Consider the following 16,877-nt stretch of genomic DNA (forward strand, 5'->3'; position numbering starts at 1 on the left):
TGACTGCTGAGGCTCGGCAAGCTGCCTCTCGCTGTCAAGCTCGGGATTCAAGCGTTCAGCGGGGCCTCCCCGTAGGTGTGACCTGGCGCAGGGTGTGCTCGGAGGAAGGTGGGTCGGTGAGGGCTCCCGACATGCACCGAGCTCGGGGAGTGTCCTGGGCAGCAGCGCTCCCAGTTTGGGAAGCCAAGCAGTACTTCCCAGCTCCGTGGGTTCCGTGGAGTGGCAGAGGTAGCTGTCGGGCAGCTCTCTGCTGTCATGACTCTGCCCGGGCTCGGTGAAAGGTAAGGGAAAACTGCTCAGCTTCTCCTTCTCTGATTCCACGCACAGGTAAGTGCAGTGCAAAGCTGGAGCTGTTCTGCTTGCTGTGTAACCTGCGGCGTCCGGAGAAAGCAAGGTCCTTTGCCGTCCCCCACAACTGGAGTCGGATTCCTTTCAGCTCCTTAGGGTGCCTGATGCAGGGGGAAATACTCGATCAGAGATTCTAATGCTCAGGAAGTTTCTAAATCTCAAGGTGGCTCCTGTGAGTCAGCTGTGATTAAAAAGGGCAGATAGTAGGTAATGCTGCTGCTGCTCAGTGTGTGCCTGCGCTTCATTTAGTTGCTGGTGCCATTTAAAAGGTTACTGGAGCGACCTTGTCTGTTCTTGTTGGCAGGTGAAAGCTGTCTTTGCTCTTAGTCAAGAGAAAGAAATAGGAAATGGAAAGAAACTTTTCTTAATAACAGCGGTGTTTGAAATAGGCTTGGTGCAAGCCCTGCTCTGTCATGCTTGTGTGAAGGGAGGGAGCTTGTGTATCTCCTCCATAGCAACCTGGGAAGTTAAGAAGCCCTGTTTGTAAATAAACACCAGTTTTCTTTTGGTTTCCGTAATCAAAGCTTGTTCTGACCTTGCTTGAGCAGAGGAGTTACACGGTGTTTTGTATTTGAGCAATGCTCTTACTGCTCTGTACTGTAGTAGTTAACTTTTAAAATAGCGTCAATAAGTCTGTAAGACAAAGGAGAAAAAAGCGCCTTGTTTTCAGTAAGGAAAATACCAGTGTTGCTAATAAGTTACTTTATTTTGATTAAACCTTTGCTTTAGTGGTGGGGATGTGTAAGCTGAAAAAAAAAACACAACACAAACCCCAAAACTATGTGAAGGCTCATATAACTAGAGTGTGTGAGGAGGTAAAAACTAGTAAAATTACTCTGCTGATACAGAATTTATGTGAGTAAATCCTAACCTTCTTCCTATAGAAAGAGACAATGGTCCAAAATAGCAGCTACTTTTGAGCTTAAGACAAGGACTGGGTATTTGTGCTGCTGTGCCTACAGCGCGAGGCTCTTAGTGCTGTACAGGGTGTTGGGGGGGTGGTGTTGACAGCTCAGTAAAGAGGCAGCTGAGCTTTGTGGTGTCTTGACAAGACACTGAGAAGGCTTCCTCTGTCCTGAGTTCTGCCATTTCGCAATGGCTTTGAGATGCATTGGGTGACAAGACCTAGAAATCTTTGAGAAGGTTGGGGTGTCTGTTTTTGCTTAAAGCTGGCAGGAGCTCAGCATAGCACGCTGCTTGCTCTGCAGTCCCTTTCTTAATCTAGGGATGTGCCAAGAAGCACATCTGAGCTGTTGCATGCGTGTTAAAACGCCGCTTTGTCTGCTCCTGCTTGGCTGAACTTGATGTCAGGTGTTCTTTCCAGCTCTCCTTTACGGTTGCCTCTTTTATCCTTGTCTAAAAATCTGTGTGGGCATTTGCTCTTACCTTTGCTTTGTCATGCCCTCACTGTCCGGTCCCTGGGCTGTCCCTTGAAGCCAATAACTATACTTAGGAAAACTGAGTCCTCTCATCTGTCTCTCCCCTAACACTTTGGCTTTTACTGGGACAAAACACTTCAGGTAAAATATACATCTTCCAGAAAAGGGAAGTCTTCCTCTGAGGGTTAACTTTTATCAAAGTTAAGCCTCAGGTGAGGAGTTCAGTCCAGCCAAGGTCCCGCTTTCAAGGTTTTAACTGTCTGAGCGAGTTGTGGCTCTAGCCCAGTTTAATGTAAGATGAAGACACCTGTCTGAGACCAAGTGAGTCAGGAGGCAGCTTTGTGTAGTTGGCCAAAACCATATATTACTGGAAGAGCTGGAAAATTAGCATGGTCTAATTCAAATCAAAGGGAACGATGGAAAAAGTACTTTTCAAAGGTCCAGTTTACTTCCTCAGAAGAGCTATAGCAAATTGGTGCAGGAAGCAATAAAATCCAGAGAGGTGATAGCAAGTGTGACAGGTTTGTGGACTTGGGAGTGCCAGTGTAAATACCCTGTCACTTGTCGAATACTGGTGCTGGGGAAGTTGCTGTGTGTTCTCAACCCGCAGATTTCAGGATAACTAAAAATAAAGCCTGCAAGATCTGTGCAGAGGAGCTACATCCATGGGAAGGGTACGTGGGAAAGTGTTTCATCTCTAGGGTGAGCTCGTGGTGTGGAAATGTTCGCTACAAGCCTGATAAGCACAACTGGTCACATAGCTGAGGGAAATGTAACGAGCAGTTCCTGTGCTGCTGTGCCAGGGATAAAAAAGAAGCCCTGTCTTGGCCAGGCCTAATCGGGTGGCGAGGGAGAGAAACAGGAGTGTTGCCCATCACCAACCTCTCTTCCAGTTTCTTTCATCAGCAGCATTTTCACAGCAGCCAGCTGGTTTAAGATATGCTCAAGGTTTTTAAGGCAGCTAATTTAGTGAGAGCCATTCGCTGTGTAACAAAACAGCTCTTTCAGTGATAATCTTTTTTGTGTGCGTGAAGGACACTTTGCAAGCAGTAGAGATCAGCTTTTTCTTTCATATGAGTAAGGTCAAATTGTATCAAGAAGAACGCAACCATGAGCAGTGAAGCAGGGCTAGAGCTGCTGCTCTATGTTTCGTAGCGGTGACTTGGCTACCTCCTCTTCCTAACGTGTTGTTTCCTGACAGTTGGGAGGAAGCTGAACCCTGTATCTGGTTATTTGAGTGCCAATGTACATAAACTCCTCTGCATCTTTTCAACTTGTTTTGAAATTATGCTGGCATAGGCAGTTGATGCGCTTAGAAGTATTAGGAAATCATATAAAATCAGACTTCAGGGTGTGGCTAATGATTCCTGAACTTATTTCGGAGGCACAGAAACAACACTATTATGCTGGCGTACAGCGATCTCTTCCTTACGTCAAACTCATGTCTGTACAGCAGTCCCTTGGCTTATGCAGATTTTTGCCTCGATGGATGGCACCCGAAGGACAAAGGGTGTGTGGGATCCTTCCTGCTCTTTACAGCGAGCTGCAGGTCAAACGGTGTTAGAAACCTCAGGTGCTTGTGTGAAGCTTAGTTCAGTAGTGCACCCTGGTTGTAGAGATTGTGGAATAACTTGCTGTGTGTTTTGTAGGGTGGAGATCGTGTATTTTCATGTGCAGCTTCTCATTTGTCCGCTTACATTTTTTCAAGTCATCTGTGACCATTAAAGCTTTATGTAACTTGTAAACATCTCACAGTGTAAGATCATTTGTGCAGAAGCTAAGTACTTTTCAGCTAGCCATGATATTTTCGAGCTTGAATTTCTTTTCAGAAATAAGTTATTTTCTTAGAGCTACTTGCCCTTAGAACTGTAGACTGTTAACTACTTAGTGGATGCGTTTCACCAGTCCTTGTCCCGTGCAGTTTGAGATCAGACTGGAGTCTATCTCCTGGCGTAAGGGAGAAGGGACGTGGGGTGCTGTCAGACGAATTTCTCTGTCATTAGGCCCAAACAGGAGAGAAATAGAAGTGGAAAAAATTCTTTTAAGCTTTTACTGCTTTTTTTTTTTCCTTTTTTTTTTTATTCTCCCTAATCTGTATGATGTCACATCTTGAGCTGAGACTAATTTATTTGGGTTTTGGTTTATTTTTCAGTGTGGTATCAGTTGTCTGTCTAGAGTCTCTGAGTCCCTTCAGTTACTTTTCTCAGTCTGCCTTTTCCTCTAGTACCTGAGGGGGAAGGAAAGCAGCCAAGACACCGTAATTAAGCTTACTGAAGAAGGCGTAGTTGGAGTCTTATGGGTCTGGCTTGTTGCCTGCGCCATGTGCTGGAATTGCTACCTGGCGATGTGTAAATTATATTGCTGCATCGCTTTAATTATAGCCTTGTTCGCTCTTTAATATCTCAGCTGCTTTCTCTGTGTACTGCAGGACACTGCCAGTGATGAGCACTCCTCTTTCTCTTGTTATTTTACAAACCTGGTTTAAAGTGGTTTGCTGAGTCACTGTTTGTTGGGGTTTTTTTGGTGACCCTGGGCAATGGTCTATTCATAATTAACAAACGAATCCTGCAAATGGGTTTCACTCTCAGACTAGTATCAAGTGAAACATAATCCTGGAGTTGTTGAGGAGTCCTAAAGCTACCTGAGTAAGTTTTTGTGTATATAGGACTTGGGGTTTAAGGCACTGTGATATACTCACTGGGCATGGCTTATGGCTTTTTTACTGGGGTTAGGAAATATTTAGGAATTAAAATCAAGGACAGAGTAGTCAAAGTATGGTGTAGTTAGCTCTTAGCTTGAGTGTCTGAGCCTGTTTCACTTGGCAAACTAAAGCTTTGTTCTTGTGTTGAGCACTTAGTCTTTCTTTGTGGCATTGATGGGCATGTATTATTACTGATTATTTTTTTTTACTTCTTCGTTTAGGTTAGTGTCTTCAGAATAAATGAAGAAAGTGACTATGAAAGCACACCATCTACCTTCTGTTTCCATCAACGAGGAGAAGGTTATAACCAGGTAAATGATTAAAAAATTCAAGACATTTAGTTACTTGGCTTTCTTTCCAGTTACTCCACATTTATTCATTAACAAGGGATCCTGTAGAGAGCTGATGCTGTAGCAGTGGCAATTGCTACAACTTGCTGTCAAGTGTGTACAGAAGAAAATTGCATTTTATGTCATTTTCCAAGACTATAGCTTTAAACCTTTTGGTGTGTTGATGTTGTTCATGAGGTAGGACAAGATTTAGAGGATACTGAAATAAAATCAGGTGTCAGAGCCCAAAGCACACAGTGTTTCAAGAATCAGCAATATGTTCAGTGTGCTCTGGAGCTTGTTTCCAATGCAATTTCCAGACTATCACCCCTCATCTATCCCTCAAATCTGTTGTTGCGTTACTCCCTTTCCAGTTGCGCCATGCCAGTCCCGCTGAGGTGGCGAGCCTGCTGTCTGGGCATTGCGCAGCAGCTGGATCAAAAGGCTGACCAAAGTGCGTGGGATGACTTGGCTGGCTCAACTATTGTGTCATGAAGCAGAACTGCCATAAATATCCATGGATAACTACGTGAGGCTCAGGGGAGAGAAGGACATGGGCGAATGGTCCTGGTTTAGTGTTTTTAGTGGACAAAATCTGAGCTCTGTTGTGGTTTACCACCAGAGAGCTTGACCTTCCAGCTCCTTTTTATTCTGCCTTTGTACTGAATCTGCAGTTATTTTACTTTTTTTTTTCTAATGGGCTGTCTGTAAGTTTTTCTACAACGTACTTACCTTTGACTTCCGCCAATGGCTGTATTTGGCTGTTATCACCAAGCTGTGCAGCGAGGAACAGTCTTGCAGTGTGACAGAGCTGCTGATCCTCTGGCACTGTAACTCTGAACAGATGATGATCAGCCTCTTGGTTAGGGCAGCCTTGGTAACGAAGTTACATTACCCTAAGACTTGTTGTGGAGCTAGGAGGCTGGTTCATGTGTTGTGTCTTTCTGGGGCTAAGAAGTTAAGCAAGTCAGTTTTGGATTTTGGTTGTGTTTTTTTTAATTTTATTTCCTAACGTCTCCTACACCAGGACAAACAAGTCAGAGCTGCAATTAAATCTCTCCCTCAGGGCTTTTCTAATTGCTTCCGTGGTTTGTCACTGTTGGTTGCACTAATGCAAGACTGAAACATGAAAGATTTATTTGTGCAAACTTCTGTGGAAGTTAATGGAAATCTTTCTAGACGAGGCAAGAAACAAAGTTCTTCAGAGCTTGCTCTGAGAATCACAATCTGCCTCAGAGATAACCTTCATCACCGCACTTGAGTGCTTTTAGCCTATGACTTTATTTGCCTTAGCAGCCAGTGTTGATTCAGAGGACAAGATGGGCCTCAGGGTGACCCAAGTCCTTATTCCTGGTCTGTCTTCAGGCAACTGATCTTCCCAACTTTCTGCCTGGAAGAAGCTGGTACAGGAACAGCTGCCAATAAAATGGTTGCTGAAGGTTTTGGACTCTAAAGTGTACAAGATGCTTTAAGCACCTTGCAAGCAGGATCAGGAGGTCTGTCACAACATCCGTCCAACAAAACTGCATCATCGTAAACTGCATCAGGATTTTGCCTGCGTATGGGGTGAAGACATGCTTCATCTCCCTTACCTTTAGCCAGGGTCATCAAATTGTCAGCTGTACCCAACTGATACTGAAGTCCATTAAAGCTGCTGCTTTTGGCGGCGTGACCTGAACACAATCCCTCATAGCTCCCAAGACACAAGGAACCTGTAATGAGCTATTCCAACACCATGGAAAGAAAGGCTTTCACTGCCTGTGTTAGCAGGATTTAAGAGTGAGTGAATTGACTTAAATGTTGATAATGTGGCTTTGGAGGCCAGCACTTGATAAAACCCACTTAATTATCTTCTTCTGGGAGGGACGAGTTCTGTGTTAGTCACCTGCTTTGAGCTCTCAGAGACACTGTAGATGGGGGAGGCTGAAGCTCCAAGAACAGCATGTTTGTCGCAAGCCACAGAAGAGGATGTATGCTGCTGGAGTCAGCCTAGGGCTGTCCCAGGAGATGCTTTTCTTGTCTCATTGGTACATTTGAAATCAAATTTGAAATATGGTTGGAAACCCTTCTGTCTTGTCAGTTTATCAAGGATGGAGGCAAGTATACTTATCTCTAGTAGTATTTCTTTAAGATTGTTTTAAATGTCATTAGCACCAGCATGCCTCAGACAGCCCTCCTGCCTCAGTGCAGCATTTTCAAAGCAGCATGTCGTGCTGCTTTTCTTCAATTGCATCAGGAATTTCTGCTTGAAATCCAAGATGATGGGCATGCTCATAATGCTTGCTTGTTGGCAGAGGTGCTCTTCATCTCCGGTGTTTCTCCTCTGAGCAAAGGTGTAGTGCCAAGCTCCTATGTTTCAAGCAGAAGCAATTAGAAATGTGTTGTCTAGGCATACTCTAGATACTTTGACATCAGTAGAGTATCTGAAAAAATATAAAAGCTCCTTGGTAAAGAACACGTGGAGAAAACAATGTGTTATCTAACTCATCTGCAGTACTAGTGTATGGGACCGCTGTTCATGTTTGCTTCCCTTTTGTGGCTGTAATACAAGTCCAAAGTACAAGTTATTCTGGGGCAGTGTTCCTAACATCCCATCAGACCATGACTAATTAATTGCCTTCGTGTTATCAGCTCTTCAGAGAAGCAACTTGTGACGCAGTATCCTGACAAAACTTTACTCCCAGGAAGTGATGTATGAATCATTAACAAATGTGTGCAGAGATGCAGTGGGTAGCACAGAGGCTGTTACCCTCCCACTTAACACCTGTACTTTGCAGTGATGCAAGAGCTTACTAATTACTGTGTTTATTCTGATGCTTTATTCTAGAGAGCAGCTCAGTTCCCTTCTGAAGACCTATAACTCTTACTATTCCGATCAAGAGAATCTGCAACTGTCATATAATCAGGTAAGAATATATGTAAAAATAATAGTACAGGCTTAATGTAGGAAGCACCTTAGTGGGCACTGATGTTTGATGTGGCTGGATGGAACCATGTAGCATACCTGTTGCATATTAGATGGAACGTGTATTGATAAAAGCCACAGCAAGTGCTTGAGTCAGGTGCTGTGAGTGGAAGAGCAGAAATAGTCATCTTCAGATTAGGGGGACTTAGATTTTTAAACAATGTCATCTCCTCACCATCTCTTTTTTTAGTGTTTCACGGGAAATTGTTCTTTGGGGTGATGTCTCAAGTCCTAGTAAGTAGCAGTACTGCAAATAATTCTGAGGGGCAGTTCACCCCCTGCCCCTTCAGCCTGAATCCAGTGTGTTATGGCAGGGCTGCTGTCACTTGGGTCAAGGAGACCTTCCTGCTTTCTACTGGAATGTGAACCTGTAGTAGAGAGAAAATGCTTTTAACTGTAGCTTCAGAAAACCGTCTCCTGTGGTGAGGGGCTTGTGGAGCTGAAGGATGGATGGAAGCATTAATCATGTCTCTCGGACTACAGACTTGTCAGCATAGAGGTCTGAACCTGGTTTGTCACGAGCTCGTTTCTGTTGTTTTTCCTGATATCAAGACCCAAGATGATGTTAGAACCATCTGTGGCAGAAGTGGTCTGAAAACTGACCTCCCTCACTTCTCTGTCCCAGCCTACAATGCACTGAGGGGGTTCTGTGTCGGTGAGAATGGCGACTGGTAACAGGCTTTGGGCTGGTGTTGCTTGGAGTCAGCAAGGACAATTTTGTTAGCTGCTGCCTACTCATTTATCAGCAGTTGTTCTTCCCCTTCACTGCATTCTGGGCACCCTGGTTTCAGGAGAGCTAGGCCTTCAAGTAGAATGAATAGGATCTGACTTAAACCTGTATGGTATTCTGGGCACGTTGGCCGGAAAACCTCCTGGTTCAAGTGGGACTGATGCTGGCACGAGATCAGGTGAGCCAAGGCTTTAGCTAACTCTTTGGGCAATACCTGCCGGTTTCTCCAGGTGCCGCGTTCCATGACTGTGTTGGCCTCAGTGATTTCATTGTATTTCTGCTACTTTGAGGAGTACTTGATCATTATTACATGGTAATAATTACTCATTTATTATGCAACTGTCATGGTGGTTGTTGGTTTCTTCCCTCTAGGACGAAGGAAGCAAACCATTTATTGAAGGCATCTTGTCGATATTTTGGGGAGTCCGACATCCTATCCGATTAAAAATTCAGGATGAGAAGCAGATACCCTCTTTCGTAACCCTCAAGTCAACTGAGAGTGTGGGTTTGTTCCCAAGTAAAAGGTAAAGTATTAACTTGGGTAAGAAGGAGGCAGGTGGTCATTTGAAGATGCCTACGTAGGTGGCTTCAGTGGGTATGGCTGCTGGTGTAGTCCCCTGTTCCCCAGAGGCTGTGGTCATTGCTTGCATGGCTGTTCTCTGTGCCCAGTGTAACTGGTGTCGTTTTTAACAGCTTCTGCTGGGCAGAAAGATGCATTTTTGTGACCTCTTTGGTGCGTCTTTGGCTGTTCTTGCCTAGACTGACTATTGCTATGCAAGTAGGGGGAGACTTCTGTCGAGGACAACTACCAGTGAACACCCCCCACATATATCTGTAGAGACAATAATTTGCTAGTCCCTGGAAGGCCTCATGGTGGTGCAAGTTCTATGACATGAAGCAAAAAGCTGGTAGGTTAGTGTTACCTTTGAAGGTATTTCAGGAGTGCAGCCTTCTTAGGGCAAAGGTCAAGCTAGGAGCTTTGCCTGCGCAGAATCTAATGTTCAAGTCCCTTAAAAATCGCCCCAGATCAGCTGCTCCTTCAGGCAGTGATCTGATCCGATTCCTGCCAGGTTTGCTTTATCTTGAACAAGTGGGTAGGTTCTTTCTGGTTGGAATGCTCTTTCCCAAGCCTTGAATGGTGAATTTTGAGCTCTATCTGCTGAGCTGAAGCCGAGTAATGTGTAAAATAGAGGCTGAGCCAATGTTTGCCCTGAATGAATTGCTGCAGAAATCTGCATTTCGGAGCTGGCTTTCTTAATTATCCGTTGTTTAAAAAAAAAGTAGATCTAGCACTTGAGGCTATGGTGTAGTGGTTAGGTATGGTGGGATGAAGGTTGGACTAGATGATCTTCAAAGGTCCCTTCCAACCCCTGACATTCTGTGATTCTGTGATTCTGTAAGACAGCATTCCCTACATGTTTGAATTGTGGGTGTAACTTCACTATCAGTGCAGCTGTGGGTTTAGAGTGAGGTCTGGGAGAGTCTTCCTCCCTACTTCTGGCTGTTGAAGTGAAGGGCTGTAACCTGCCAGGAGTAACCAGGGAGTCTGATGCAAATCTGGTTGTGGTTTTTACCTTTTTTTTTTTTTCCCCCTCCTTCACTGGATCTACTTGAAGAGGGGGTTTGTGGCCTTTAAGATAGTCTGGTCTGGTAGTTTAAGTTATGCTTTGCCTTTTATGTCTTAAAATCTTAGGACTCGTGGAGATCTGAATCTTTAAAGTAAATAGTAATTCATGATCGTAGCAGTGTGAAGCTGCCCAGACATGCTTTAAGGTATGCAGAGCAGCTTGGCTGTTTCATCTTAACCGAATTTTTCAAATGCATGGAACACAACTGAGGTTGTTTGGCATGTTCATTTGAGTTAGTAGAATATTGTGTTGAATGTATATAGGAAATGCATTTTTAATGTTTTGCTACAAATGGGTTTATTCTCAATCAGAGCAGTAACTGGCCAGAGACTTTGTGCTAGAGAGGTTATGCAATTAATTATGGAAATACAGTGTAAAGGAAGCTGAGCTTTGAAACAAGCTCGATTGAATTTCTGGTTTTGTACAGGTCTGGTTTGTGTAGCACGGGCAGCTGGTGTGGTTCATCTTTCCTGTCCATGTGTGTAACAGACATGATGTCACCTGTGACTGTTTAAACTACAATATCTGTGGTTTGTGTGCTGCCTGCTCTCCTACATGTGATAAATACAGGGTGTTGCTGTAAAACAGGTGAAGAATTACTGCCTGAGTTTGAAGGGACATAAGGATCCATGTTCAGCAAGCTCTAAATAGCATTGTGTGTCTTTTGGGATCCCCAGTCATACCACATTTTAAAAAATAACTTTATTATGGACTAAATTAAAATTGCTGGCTTCATATACCACACTAAAATCTCTGATCATGTTCTATAGAGGTTTGAACAGGGATAGGAAGGTGTTACAGGAAGCCTGGCTCCAGGATAAATTGATACCACTCAGCTGAGGAGGAGTTATCAGCTAGAGCTGTTGGGTATTGCAGGGGAATGACACGCTGGGGAGAATTTGATGACCTGCATCACATTAGTGGGGAGACGCTGAAATCTACTGAAGAGAAGCCAAACCTCGAGACAAGTGAGTGGTGGTGCTCTTAAATGGATTTAAAAAATCTTTGTTCTGTGACTGCACAAAGCTTTTTGACACCCCATGCCTTTCCTACCAGTAAAGGGAAGTCTTGTTCTGCCCGTTCCTAACGCCTGTTACATGCTAGAGTAACACTGACCTGGGACTGGGCAGTGGAGGCGTGTGCTTACGCTTGGCTCCTCTCCTGCTCTCCACCCCCCCAAAAAATAAATCAATACATCACATCTCTCCCCTGAGAGCCTCCTTCCCACGGGTGCTGGCGAGGAGGGTGGGGCAGCCGTACCAAGTGCTGATGTGCTTGCCTTGATGGCCAGGTTACTGCAGGTACGAAAGCCGCCCTCTGAGGTCTGGCAGCGAGCAGGAACATGACTGCGCTACCCTGCCTCGGGCCGTCAGCACGGCCGTGCGCAGGAGGACCAAGCTCCCCACCATAGCCAGGACCGAAGAGGAAACTCACAGGTTTTCAATTAACGGCCACTTCTACAACTATGAGGTACAGAAGTTTGATAACTGGTCTCCCATCACCTTTCATGCACTGCTGAGTACAGCTGTCCCTGTGCTCATGTCCTGCTGCTGCTGTTTGTTGTTCCTAGACCTCAGTTTTCACTCCAGCTTTTGGATCAGAAACCAAAATAAGAATCAACAGCCAGATGAGAACGAGACAAGTGATAGAACAATTGCTTCGGAAGTTCAAGGTGAGCGTGTGTGTGTCCCGAAGGGCGCGCAGCACTCCTCTCCGCAAGAGAACTCCAGTGTGTCAGGGTGATGTCCGAGGCAGGAAAACCCCGGGAGGGACCAGTGTGCAGAGTAGAACACAACAGAAAAGCCACACGGGCGGCTTTTACGGAACGCACTTTTGTTATTTTACCCTTTTTTTCACAGCTGCTTGAGTCTAGAAGGTGTAAATGGGGTGCAGAAGGGTAGAAGAGCTTCTCTGCGAATTGCCGTGCCGGGAGCGCGGCTGGGACACCAGCTGCCGGGTGCCGTGGCTGTGCTGCCCTCTGCTGGCGGGCCCGGGGAACTGCACCCTGGTTACAAGGGCCCGCAGTCCCTCTCCGGGCCGAGCGGCTGGGAGGTGCTTTCTGGTGGATCCAGGCACACAGAAAGCTCCACCGAGCCAGAGCTAAAACTAGTGCTCAAGATCAGTGCCACACGGTCTGAAAGCACTTTTTTTTTAATTTTCATTTGCTTTATCTGCTGACAGCGAAATGCTGGGAGAGTGTATCCATCAGTTGGAATAGACTTTTTCTGTTTGTGTTTTAACAGATAGAAAACAGCCCCCATGAATTTGCACTTTATATTATCCACGCGTCCGGAGGTAAGCCAGGCACCACGGCATGATCACTTTGTATCTAATTATCCTCTGTGTGTGTGTGTGTTTGATGGGACTCACCACAGGCATCTGCCTTAGCCACATGAGGGTTACTTCACCAACACAGTTTACGCTATCCCTTCAGTAAACAAGATTTATTTTTTTTTTTTATTAAAAGGAGTATTGGCAAGAATGGGAGACAGAACTGATGGGCTTGTGCCTTCAATGTCCAAGCACAAAGTTGAAATATTTGAAAACCATCAAGTAGACAGTGACTCGGGGAGTGATGGTTAAGCTGGTGGGTCTGGGATCAGTCTTAGAAATGCTCACTTGGCTTCCTAAATTGCTGTTCTTGTGTTTCATCTACCAAGTTCTTCCCAACTGGGCAGCATAAGTCAGGTGCCACATCATCCTTTAAGTATCTTCTAAAAGTGCACCTCATGCAGATTTAGGACCTTTGAAAAGAAAAATAAGACTAGTTGACTGCACTGTTGTGTGTTCTGAGCATCCTGACATTTCTTGTCCATCCCAGAGAAGAAGCAGCTGAGGAGCGGAGATGTTCCCTTACTGCACAGACTCTTGCAGGGGCCCGCAGAGAAGGTTGCCAAGTTTTTTCTCATGGACAGGGACGTGGAGGAGATCAGCAGCGATGTACGTACACCATCAATTCTAACAGTCCACAGCGTTTTTGTCAGTTAACACAGCTGCTCACGGGCTGTTCTTCTTGGTAGGTTGCTCAGTACATTCAATTTCATCTCCCCTTTTTGGAATCGATTCTTCACAGAATAAATGAAGAAGAGCAGCAGGAGATTCAACAGACAGTTGCAAGGTAAATCAAAATACAAGAGGGGTCACTTTAACCCATAATTCTAAGTCTTCTCCTGGACTTAGTTTAAGAGGTGGATGTGTTCATATATTGGAGTGCACTTGGAACACTGTGCTGTCACTATGTAAGTGGAACTTGGTGACGTTTACAGTCCTTTCGATATCCTGCACACACAGATGAGCGTTTGCTGTTCAAGATTGCAGAATAAATACTGCCTATATGGACAGTGTCTTGAGAAAATTCAGACTTTCATGTATACTTCTGTTTGTTCTCTGAGTCTTGGTCTGGTTCCTCAGTTTCTACTTGCTGCTGTGTATTTCTGAGAAAAGTAGGAATGTGATGTGTTTTGTGGGGCTATTTAGGTAACATAGCATTTAAAAATTCAGCACTAATGCAGCTTTGTGGTCCTTGAAAACTTCATCCGATAAATAGTTTGAGTTCTAGTGGTAGCTCAAAATGCACAACAGGTACAAGTTAGGAACGTGCTGATGTTTATGAGCATTTGGTTCTGATGTGGGAAGTGGTGAGAGTTTTGTACCAGCTGTGGATCTCTTACCAGCTGATGGTCTGATAATCACTTTGAATCCAAGTAGCCAGTAAATGTAAAAAAGAAATAAAACCCTACCCAGCATTTGCCATTTGCTACTGGAGAAGCTTTCATTATTATTTTTTTGAGCTGTTCAAGTAGCAGATTAGAATTTGGGTTGAATTTTTTCAGGATACTTGGTTCCTTAAATGTGTTCTCTCCCTCCCTTCCTACACCTCAGGTACCTCAAAGAGAAGAGCATCATCTGTCAGCACCTGCACGATCGAACTGTTAAAAAAACAGAGACTACTGTTTGATGTGAGCAGCTGTTGCAGCTTCCCTGTGCTCTGCTTTGCCCAAGGCAAGTCAGTTGGTTGGCCTCCATGTTCCATGACTGAAGAGAACTTTAAGCACAAGGTGCTCAAATTCCTCAGGCAACTGAAACTGAACCCCCTGTGCTACAGCTGCAGGACACAAGCTGGGAACCACCTCGAGAAGATGCACAAGGTCCCTCCCAAGACAGATGCGGAATCAAGCGTGAAGCTTAAGATAGGGAAGAAATCCTGTGAAAAGCACAAGGCTTCAAAACCTACTAGTGTGCAAACCATCACCAAGTCTAGATATAAGAACAACGCTGCATTAACCTCTGTGTTAATCATGCAGAAAATGATGGAAATAAAGTATATGGGTTTTCCTTTTCTTGCGGAAATGTGGAATTATATTGGGGGGAAGCTTTTCAGTAGAAATAAGTGGTAAAAAATATTTATGCATCTCACATTGCAGTTAGGCTTTTCATTTAGCTTTAAAAAAAACCCCAGACCAAAGAACAACCAAGTCTGCCAGAGAGCACAGATGTCGCTGACTTGGGCCTGGCTAGATGCCTGACTTACTTCAGCGTTGAGCTATGGTTAGAGAAATACAAAGGGAAGCCCTCCTAAGTAGTAGGTACTCAGCTCTTTAACTTAAGAGGGAATATCTCCCTGAAAGCTCTTGAACTGCGCAGTAAGATCTTTGACTTAATGCTGTTGCATTTGCTTGATTGGGTCCTGGAAGCATTTTTTCATTGTTGTTGGAACAAATGATTCCACATTACCTCAGGTGGGTTTTTCTTCTGTTGGAAGACGGAAATGAGAAGCATTGGGGGAGAGGCTGAGCCGGGGTTGGGGCTGCAGCCTTCCCCCAGGTGTGGTCTCAGGTGCAGGCTGGCCCCAGCACAGAGTGCAGCAGCCAGCCCTTGGGTCCTGTCTGGTTGTGTCGTGCTGAATTTTAAAGCTCTAATTGTGGAGATGTAAATAAAATCTACTTTGCGTTCAATGACTTGCTCTCCTTTTTTTCCCATGGTAACTGCGTTTTGCCTGTGCTGCCTTAGGTGTTTGTGGCTAAGCTAAGCACCGTGAGAGGAGGAACCCAGTGTGCACAAATACGTGGCCTTGAAATCACATGGAAGGAATGAAACGTGAAGGAAGTTACAGTGCCTGAGATGAACTGAAGTGGCTGGCAATCTGAAAACGAAGAGTTGGTGTGCCGACGGAAGCTCTCATGGTTGGGGCAAGGCATTAATTTTTAAGTGCTGTCTGTTATTCTGCCCAGGAAAGTAATTAGGGGTAAGGGAACACAGAGGGAAGGAATAAAAGTTCAGCAGCTGAGATGTGTGGCATTAAATAGCAGTTTTTAGAGAGGTGTGAATCTAAAGTTTCTTTGAGGAACCTCTGGCACGGGATTTCTGTGTTTTTTTTCTGTTGGAATTACTTGAAGAAACTAAAATGCGTTTGCAAAGCACTATTTAGATCAGACAGCTCCAACTTAAGAGCAGGGAAATGGTCTGTGTTGCTGGGAAAAGCCAAGTGCTGCGGAGATGTCGGCCTGTGCTGCAGCACCTCTTGCTCTTGGGAACCAGGAGTAAGTATTCAAGAGTGTTTACGCAGAGTGTTCCATCGTCTGTTTTGTAAGTGCTTGAGGAGCTGTGTGAAGTGAGCTCTGTAAATAGGAGTTTCCCTCTTCTGGAATGGTGCAGCAGCCTCATGCTATGTCCTCACAGCACATTCTTGTTGTTTTCTAAACTGTTTCTTTAATTTGCTGGACTCTTTGGACATTTCCAATGTCGCGAAGGGATTTGCAACTGTGTGTCTCCCTTTGGATGTCAGCCACAAACCTAATGAAAGGTGGTTTTCCTTACTTTTTATATTCTTAATGACTATATTGCTTAACGGTACATAGGACATAGGTTACCATGAGAGTCAGGTTGCTTGGCCTCCTCAGTCTGATTCTGAAGCCTTTCTCTGATGGTAATACTGGAAGCTGTGTTGGGATTTTCTGTTTTCATGTTTGGGTGATGTTTCTTTATCTTAAATATGTTTTCAAATGCTCTTGGGATAACTACTCCTAGCTACAGACCTATACCTGGCTACCTCTTCCTTTGAGCCAAAGGCTGCTGGAATAAATATTTCTTTTAATATGGTTTTTTTTTTTTTTTGCATGTGACTTTTAACGTGTTTGCTAATTTCTTTCAGTGTAAAAACAGGGAAAAAACCCAAAACCTGCTTGCCTGTTAAACCCACGTGGAGTGCCAGTTTGGGAGCTGCCTAGTGCTGTGAACCTTCCTCTGTCGGCGGGGTCCTTCAGCAGCTGATGTTCTGGCCTTTGTGGGGCATTTTGCTCCCTGGTCTTCTTTCTCATCCTCTAAGGGAGCCCAAGGTTGTATTTTTCTGTGCTTAAAGGCAACTTTACAACTCTTAGAGCAACCACGTTAGTGAGGGCATGTGCTGCATTTCAAAGACATTATTTTTTAATTTAGAGCTACGTTATTTTATTAGAAACACTGTGGAAGTGGTTACAGGCACATTGGCTTACTTTGGTCTCATTTGCTTTGATGTTTTGTGAGGTTAAGATTTAAAATGCCCCTTTTTTTTTAATGTATCTCTTAACTATTTGGTATAAGGAAATTAATATTCCCTAGTGCAAGATGGTGGCCACATCTAAGCCTGAGTTGCTCTCCATTTAACTTGGTCCTCTGGTGGATTTTCTTATCTCTGGACTTGCTCTGGTTGGAAGCTGACGTATCTTGGATCACTTGGAATCAAAGCTACAGGAGCCAGAGACAAAGTTTCTGTACAAAATGAATATATGTTTAATTTTCAGGTAAGCTAAGCTCTGTGA

The 16,877-nt window shown here is 44.5% G+C and overlaps 1 protein-coding gene across 1 annotated transcript; it reads left to right on the forward strand.

The window, feature by feature from the left end:
• The first annotated feature begins 4,668 nt into the window (after window positions 1-4,668).
• RASSF6 (Ras association (RalGDS/AF-6) domain family member 6) lies at window positions 4,669-14,038 on the forward strand. Its single transcript, XM_009877930.1, has 10 exons — window positions 4,669-4,739; window positions 7,585-7,663; window positions 8,825-8,976; window positions 10,957-11,048; window positions 11,372-11,550; window positions 11,651-11,752; window positions 12,324-12,375; window positions 12,902-13,020; window positions 13,101-13,198; window positions 13,963-14,038. Exons 1-10 carry the CDS (start codon window positions 4,669-4,671, stop codon window positions 14,036-14,038), a joined length of 1,020 nt encoding a protein of 339 aa, XP_009876232.1.
• Window positions 14,039-16,877: the final 2,839 nt, after the last annotated feature.

This window comes from Apaloderma vittatum, unplaced genomic scaffold (genome assembly GCF_000703405.1).
Source record: "Apaloderma vittatum isolate BGI_N311 unplaced genomic scaffold, ASM70340v1 scaffold19810, whole genome shotgun sequence".
NCBI classification, from domain to species: Eukaryota; Metazoa; Chordata; class Aves; order Trogoniformes; family Trogonidae; genus Apaloderma; species Apaloderma vittatum.

Coding starts and splice junctions, on each gene's coding strand:
- RASSF6 (XM_009877930.1), top strand. CDS start 4,669: ATGAAGAAAGTGACTATGAAAGCACACCATCTACCTTCTGTTTCCATC. Junction 12,376..12,901: donor TATTATCCACGCGTCCGGAG/GTAAGCCAGGCA, acceptor TGTCCATCCCAG/AGAAGAAGCAGCTGAGGAGC. Junction 13,199..13,962: donor ATTCAACAGACAGTTGCAAG/GTAAATCAAAAT, acceptor CCTACACCTCAG/GTACCTCAAAGAGAAGAGCA.